Source organism: Camellia sinensis, chromosome 13 (genome assembly GCF_055761805.1).
Source record: "Camellia sinensis isolate YWXY chromosome 13, ASM5576180v1, whole genome shotgun sequence".
NCBI lineage: Eukaryota > Viridiplantae > Streptophyta > Magnoliopsida > Ericales > Theaceae > Camellia > Camellia sinensis.
In genome coordinates this window covers 20745039-20753355 of record NC_138973.1, presented here as the reverse complement: position 1 = coordinate 20753355, position 8317 = coordinate 20745039, and the positions used below count along the sequence as shown (strand labels likewise).

Genomic DNA, 8317 nt, shown 5'->3' with positions numbered 1-8317 from the left:
CTTCTGATTACATGAGTGCATTGTCTGTGTTATGAAGAAAGCAGGCCGACTTTACCAAAAGAATGATCCAATCCTTGTTGGGTCACATGATGCTCCGCATCACTCATAAATAGACAACCAAGCAATCTATTAGTTAGTCTCGTCACCTCATAAGCCTTACTAGCTTGTTCATAGGCTTCATCAACTGGGACCACTTGACATTAGTACGGAAAAAATGAAAAAGAGGCTTGAAAATTTAAGATAGGCCGCAAGAAGTTCCACTAATTACACTTCTTTTTTTTCTTTTCTTTTTTGTGGTGCCCATAAAATGCAAAATGGGTTGTCTTTTGTTAAAATTGACAAGTACTAGATTGGCCCTGGTACTGAGATGACCTCTTTTTAAAAGTTGAAAGTGGCCCTGGTACAAAGTTGTTTGGGCCAAAACTAAAGCGGCCCAAAAGTGCTATATGGCCCAAATGATGAAATCCAATTGCCAAACTAATTAACATTAATACTGTGTTTGTTTGGGGGGTTTGAGTAGGAACTTAAAAAGAAAAATGAAAAAGGTAAGTGAAATACGAATAAAATATACCATTTCACCTAATTTTACCCACATTTTCCTTTTCTCTTTCTAAATCTTTCCTTAAATTCTCAACCAAACACATTGTAACGGATGGTTTCGATTGAGTGGCCAGTCAAAATCAATTAAGAGTATCAACTCAATGTTGTTTGATTAATTGATGGGTTATAGTCTAATCCCAACCAAACCGACCATTCAGCAAAAATTAGTCATGTTAGGCTGGGATTCAGGTTCGTATTAAAACTCATTAGGCTGTTTACAAAAGATGTTTTTCTTCTAAACAAATAAAGCATAACAATACCCATTTAATATAATATAATTACTATCACAACATACCCAGCTTTGAGAGACAGAGAGAGAGAGAGAGAGAGTAAATACCAATCAAGACTCCATCATCAGGAAACTTACAATAAAAAAGAGGCAATAAACAGAGTACCATACATCAAAGCCAAAGGCAACACTACATAATGACATTATGAGCACTTGGCACAACCCTAGAAAGTTTCATCCTCTCTTGGAAGTGGAACATGAGACCTAACAATGAAGAAATTCTCATAGATTAATCCAGCAAGCCCACCACCGATGAGCGGTCCGACCCAGTAAACCCAGTGATCAGTCCAGTTTCCACTCACCAAGGCTGGCCCAAAAGATCTTGCTGGGTTCATGGAAGCACCTGAGAAAGGCCCACCGGCCATGATGTTGGCCCCAACTACAAGCCCAACTAGTAATGGACCTAGCCCATCAAGAAAGCCCTTCTTTGGGTCCACACAAAGGGCATATACTGAGAACAACAATGAGAATGTCAAGATAATCTCCATTATCACTCCTTGGGAGTAGTCCATTCCACTGGCTAGTGTATGTACAGGAGTAGTCTGCAAACATTAAAAAAAACAAAAACCTAATTAGGAACCGGACTAAAATAATTACAAATGTTTTTTCTGAGTAAAAAACACAGCAAAAGTTACACCTTACAAATTCTCATATTTTTATAATTATTTGACTTACCAATCCTCCAGTAAGATACTTAAGTAAAGCACAAGCAGCTGCAGAAGCTAAGAGTTGATCGATCCAATAGAGGATCGACCTGAATACGGTGATGTGACCGCCAACACAGAGGCCGAGCGTCACCGCCGGATTAAGATGACCACCGGAGATACGGAAACCCGCCGATATCATCACCGCAACCACCAGTGCATGAGCCATGGCCACGAAAAACAGGCCCACTAGAGAATCTCCACCTAGCTTATCTATTCAAAAAAAAAAAAAAAAGCAAAACAATTTTCATAGCCAACCCAAAAAGCATAATCCCTGAACATTGGTGTAATGTTGTACATAAATAAAATTTTCATTTAATTTTTTAATCACTAGACACAAAGTGGTGGGTTTGTATCTATTGATATCTAAAAAAAAATGGTTAAAAAATTATAACATATTCATCAAAATGATTTGTAAGTCGAAATTCACGTTAGAGAGTGGTAGCACACTCTTAGTCCAAACCAAATATACTATCAACTGATCTTGGATTGAATTTTGATTTAAAAATCAACAATCATTTTCTCATTAAAAAAAATATGTAAATAAAAATTGTATGGTATGGAATGAATTACCGGCAGCCATGGCAGAACCAACGCCGGCAAACACAAATAGGAAAGTGCAAATGAACTCAACAATGAGGGCATGGATGCAGTCAATCTGTGTGGCCTCTCGGCCGGTTCCTAACGCGATCTTCACCATTTATGACTCTAGCTGATCGGAAAACCGATCACCGGAGGTTTTCTACTCTCAAAAAAATGGGAAAAGGCCAGAAGATTGGCTTTGGTTTGCTTTTGGTTTGGCAGCTTGTGATATAGGGCCATTTATATATTGTTACAAAGTGCAGTGAGGTGAATGGCATAGCATGTTATGGTGCCAAAAAATTATTGTAATGGTGCAATGACCAAGATACCCGTTGACTTCAACTGTAATTTTTAGTTTGCCATTTTTGAAATGGAAATTAATGTTGTGGAATTTAGGACATTATTGTTTTTTTTTTTTTTGATGAAAAATAAAGAGGGCACTTACTGTCTCATTTAGACCTGTTTTGTATTGCATTTAAAATTTTGCGGTTTGTTTTTGGTGTTCTCAAAATGCAACAGATTCTCTCTAGTTCGTGATCTTAAATTGAGAGTGTTGTTGGGCTTCTGTAGGTTCATTGCGGGACCACTGTGATAACTGAATCGTTTATTTTTAGAATTCTTTGAACAGATTATTTATGCAAAAAATTAAGTTGATAAGATAATTATAACTACATATTAGATCAAATTTGTCTTCAAAATAATGAATTATATTCTTATAATCTATTTTTAGAAGAGAAATGTGATATGATTATATAGGTATAATTATTCAATTAATTTAATTTTTATATGAATGATTTTTTCAAAAAGACTTAATAAAAAAGAATGAATCCAATCATCAAGATGAGCTCACGACAAGCCTGAGAGATCTAACAATATCCTCCAATTAGAAAATTCCATCCTTTTTTTTAAAAACATGGCCAATCAAAAGTTTGGACACGTACTTATAATTTTCTTTTTATATTTATCAAATGACAATGGGCAATTGGTCTTTGAATATTCCCCTGGTTTAGGACCTTTCACACCGTCACTAGGCACTAGTAAGCTTCACACTAATATGGTTTCTATAGTTGTTGGACATCATTATCATTTGGCCACAAACTAAAACTATATAAACTACACCAAATTTTAGTATTTATTTAGGTCTCGTTTGGGAACCCTCTATTTTAGTCAAAAATTCAAAAAGTTATCAAATTAGTCAAAAAGTCAACAATCTATATCAAAAAGTCAAAGATTCTATTTTCTCTCTAGTTTTTGCATATCTTTTCGTAAAAAGCTAAAAAGTCATCCCAAACATATTAGTTTTTTTTACTCATATTTTAGTCAAATAACCAAAAAATTACTAAATTAACATGTTCCCAACGAGGCTTAATATTGCTTTAGCAATTTTTTTAATGAAAAATAATGTGTTGTGTTTAATCATATACACCGCACTTTCTTTTTTAACTGTTTATTTTTAACAATTAGCATAAGTGAAAGAAAAAGTTATAATTATATTATACAACAATAATATAAACTTGAATATAAATATCACGTTCTCACTTCAATAAGAAAAATGTCTAATCTATAGGTCAACCACTCCGTCTCATACACATTGCTCTTTTAGATCTCATCTCAAAATAATTGAAGAAAAAAATAGAAAAAAAATTGAAAGGCCTCATCTCAAAAGTTTTTTTTTTTTTTTTTTTTTGGAACAGGACTAAAAATTGAGTTGCTATGCTGATTAGATAAAATGTCATATTCCAATGAGTATGTTTAGTGGGTGTGGCACCTGGTGTCATCTTCTTCTTTATTAAAAAATTTATATCCATCTGTTTTGGTGACTTTTTTATATTCAATTTGACATTGACCTCCTTTAAAAAGTTGATTATTTTAATTTTTATCTATTTTAATAGATTAAAATATTTATATTTAGAAAGAAAGTTTGATTTTTTTTGTAATTAGATGTGACATTTATGAGAAAAAAATGAAATAATTATGAGTTTAATGTGACATTTTGTCTTATTAACTATTTTAGCCTATTTTAACTTCGTTTCGAAAGGGGTTGACTTTTTGACCTTTTTGGGATTAAAAACCTCTTTTGGTTGAACTTTTAGACTTTTTTGACTTCTTAATAACTTTTTAGTCTATTTTATCTTGTTGTGATTATTTTAGCAAAAAAACCTTCAAATCCAGCATGCCAAACAAAGACATTTATCTTTTTATGAATTTTAACCAAAAAAATCAATTTTTGACTTCCCAATTTATCAATTGAAAACCTATGCTTCCATTGAAGGCTTAAAGTAAAGAACGCTACTTTATTTGTCCAATAATTCACTGAATATACATTAAACATGGTACTAATCAAAATATTTATTGATAACTAAATGGGCTAATGACCCATTGTGTTTTCATTAGGGACAAGTCTTCTCTTCAATCTATTCACAAATTGGATCATGTTGTTTGAGGTTGTAAGGTCTATAACAGGTTTTATTTTAAAAATATTGTTTTGTCTATTTTTTTAAAGTTTTGGTCTATAAATCAGTTATAAAAAAAATTAAATTGATCTAATAATTATAGTATAATATTTTATTATTCTATTATATACTTAAAACTATATATGTCATCTATTTTTTTGTAAAAAAATAAATATGATTTAATGACAGATAAAAATTTTAGATTAGACTGAAGTCTTCTCCTTCATTAATATGAAGAAAAAAAATGCTAAAATAGGAAGAGGTATTTTTATACATTTCTAAATATGTTACATGAAATTTAATTCATTGAAACGAGAATGGAATGAAATGATGGTATTTAATAGGAAGAGATAGTTTTACACATTTCTAAATATGTTAGATGGTATTTAATTCATTGATATGAGATTGGAATAATGTATAATGAATGAACCATACTATGTTATTTATTTTCAAACAATTTTTACACATTTAAAAGATTTTTTTTCCTGTTTATTGAGATTAATGACTACCACTTGGATTGTCATTATAGTTTTCCTAAATGAAAATTCCAATTAATTAACAGTTACCAAGTGAAGTTCCCTTGCTGATATGATAAAAAATTAGATTAAAGCCAACATTTTATTGACAATAATGATGCCTCGCCCACCTGCCTGCCCAGTTTCTCCTTCTCTTTCGTTTGGGAAGTTTAGTTTCGGACGTTTTTTGCTAAAATAATCACAAAAAAATAAAATAAATTTTTTAGTATAATAAGATAAAACATTACATTTAACCCATAATCATTACATTGTGGGTGTTTGGAAAATTGATATTTTAGTAGGTTATTTCAGTAGGCTAAAATTTTTGTATTTTGGAAGATGATAAGATTTTTTTTGTAGTTGGATGTGATGTTTATGAAAGAAAGAGTGAAATGATTATGAGTTTGATGTGATATTTTGTTTTATTGACTATTTTAACCTATTTTGTCTTTTACTGCTATTTTAACAAAAAAACTAAAAAGCCTTCTTTCCAAACACCTCCAATTATTTTTCTCACAAAAAAGTTAAAAAAACTAAAAAAGTCAAATGCCCTTTTCAAACGAGGTTTTTTTAGCCTCAAGCTAAAATTTTTTAAAAAGTCAAAAAGTTAAAAAGTCAATCCACTCTCCAAACGAATTTTCATTTTTTTAAATATTTTTTTTTCAAAAAAAAATGATAATAAGAATCCAGATTATCATTATTTTCAAATAGAAAATGTTAATGACCACTCAATGGCAATCATTATTAGTTTTGTTTTATGTGTAAAAAAAAAAGAAAGTATATAAAAAAACTACAATTAAATTTTAATAATTTTAATATTATATTTTACCTTAACAACAATTCAATAAAATTATTTTTAGCATGACTCTTTTTAAGTAGGGTTAATTACACTAAGGGACCGTTTGGGAACATTATAAAAAAGTCAAAAGTCAATTTTTAACCTATTGTGGATCACGTCATCTCTCACATAAAAAAACTAAAAAAGTTAAAAAATTAACTTTTAACCATCTTTCCAAAACATCCCTAAGACAACCTCACTTTACCCTTATGAACCGAAACATTTTAACCTTTTCAATTATAAAAATGTATTACTTTTTTTTTATACTTAACTTTTGAAATGGATGTATTTGTACAATTTTTTAACTTGTAAAGTTCAATATATATGGATTCATAGATGAAAATAATAAAGTAATATTTATTAATAATTAAAGAGACCTTAGCAAATTAACCATTTTAAATTTAGGGTAAATTATAAATACACCTTTTGAGATTTGTTCAAAATATAAATTCCTCCTGTGGTTTAGAAAATTACAAATACTTCCTTGTCATAATTTTTTATTTAACAGAATTAATTGAAAAAGTGAAATTTCTAACTGTTCACCTATATAATAATAAAATTATCTGAATTATTAATTAAAATAAAATTTTAACATTATTAAAAATTGTTAATTAATTTGATGATTTATTAATTAAAAAATTTATTTATTATGAAATTAAAAATCTTTAGAGACATAATATAATTTTTAAAATTATAAAAAATAATTTATAACTTAAATAAACTTTAATAAATATATTTGTAATTTATCCATATATATATATATATATATATTCCAACCACATGCCACCTCAAAAGCTCTATTATGAAGCAACGGTGGCCCATGAAGTTCCATCATTCATGTGACAGACAGCACATATATGCTTTTATGTATACATGACAACACAAATGACAATTTTTTTTTTAGCTCTAGGTGATAGGGTTGGAGTTTAAAAAAATCAAATAAAATAGATATAATTGATGGCATGATGGCATGGGCTTATAAATCCTTCACATGGTAAGAATAACATTCTTATCAGTATTAGAATTTGTTTGGTTTGAGTTTTTTGAATTAAGGCCTCGTTTGAGAACATGTTAATTTAGTAATTTTTTAGTTATTTGGCTAAAATATGAGTAAAAAAAAATTAGTATGTTTGGGATGACTTTTTGACTTTTTACGAAAAGATGTACAAAAAGTAGAGAGAAAAAAGAATCTTTGACTTTTTGGTATGGATTGTTGGCTTTTTGGCTAATTTAGTAACTTTTTGACTTTTTGGCTAAAAATGAGGGTTCCCAAACGAGGCCTAAGTTTTTTAAAAATTGAGTTTTTTGGTTTTCGTATTTTTTTTATTTTTAGTGAATATTTTTAAAATTTTTAAAATTTTAAACATTTTTTTTTACTTTTTTAGATGCATCTTACTTAGATGTATCTAAAAAGTAAAAAATTTGTGAAAAAATATTTTTAAAAATTAATAAATACATAAAAATATAAAAAATGTACTGAATTCTCGTATTTTTTTTTGTATTTTTGGTATTTAGTGAATTTTTAAAAGTTTTTTTTTTCAATTTTTTTTTTACTTTTTAGGTATATATATGTTAGGTATGTTTAAAAATTAAAAAAATTGCTCAAAATATTAAAAAAATTCAGTAAAAACAAAAAAATACGAAAAATAAAAAAGTAGAATTTTCTAAAAAGTATTTTTACAAAATTATAACCAAGCATAGCATTCGTTTGACAATTACTTTTTTTTAATTAATTTTTTTGACTTTTTTAATCTAAGACTTTTTTATTCCTTTGATATTTTTAATTGGCCTTTTTGGCTTTGAAATAGTAGATTTTTTTTATTTTTTTTATTTTTTGTCTTTTTGTGATTTTTTGATTTTTTTTGTCCTTTTGTATTTTTTAACCCAACACAAAAACCAAACAACCCCTTAGCTTCGTATTATCAGAATTAGAATTACTAATCTAATTTAGCTTTTGTTTGGAGTGTGAATTAATTTTTTGACTTTTTAATTTTTTAGTTATTTTAGTCTAGGATTAAAAAGTCTCGTTTAGGATGAGTTTTTTTTACTTTTGTAAGAAAAATGAAATAATTATAGTTTAGATATGACATTTTATCTTATTAACTTTTTAACCTATTTTGTCTTTTTGTGACTATTTTAACCCAAACTATTTATGCCAAACGATGCCTTAATGAAATTAAATGTGAAAATACTACTTTGTTATCACTTTATTTTATTTATTTATTTATTGGGATGAATTTAGCTTATGACAATTTCTAATGTTAATAAATTTATAATTTCAATACACATTTTATATATCTCAAAATAATTTCATACATTGTAATACAATGCTTATT

At 28.3% G+C, this 8317-nt stretch overlaps 1 protein-coding gene across 1 annotated transcript; it reads right to left on the bottom strand.

Moving 5' to 3' along the window:
* Window positions 1-827: 827 nt before the first annotated feature.
* On the bottom strand, window positions 828-2469 carry TIP4;1 (tonoplast intrinsic protein 4;1). The gene is made up of 3 exons (XM_028269043.2): window positions 2167-2469; window positions 1565-1806; window positions 828-1431 (listed from the first exon to the last, which is right to left on the bottom strand). Exons 1-3 carry the CDS (start codon window positions 2291-2293, stop codon window positions 1054-1056), a joined length of 747 nt encoding a protein of 248 aa, XP_028124844.1. The 5' UTR covers window positions 2294-2469; the 3' UTR covers window positions 828-1053.
* Window positions 2470-8317: the final 5848 nt, after the last annotated feature.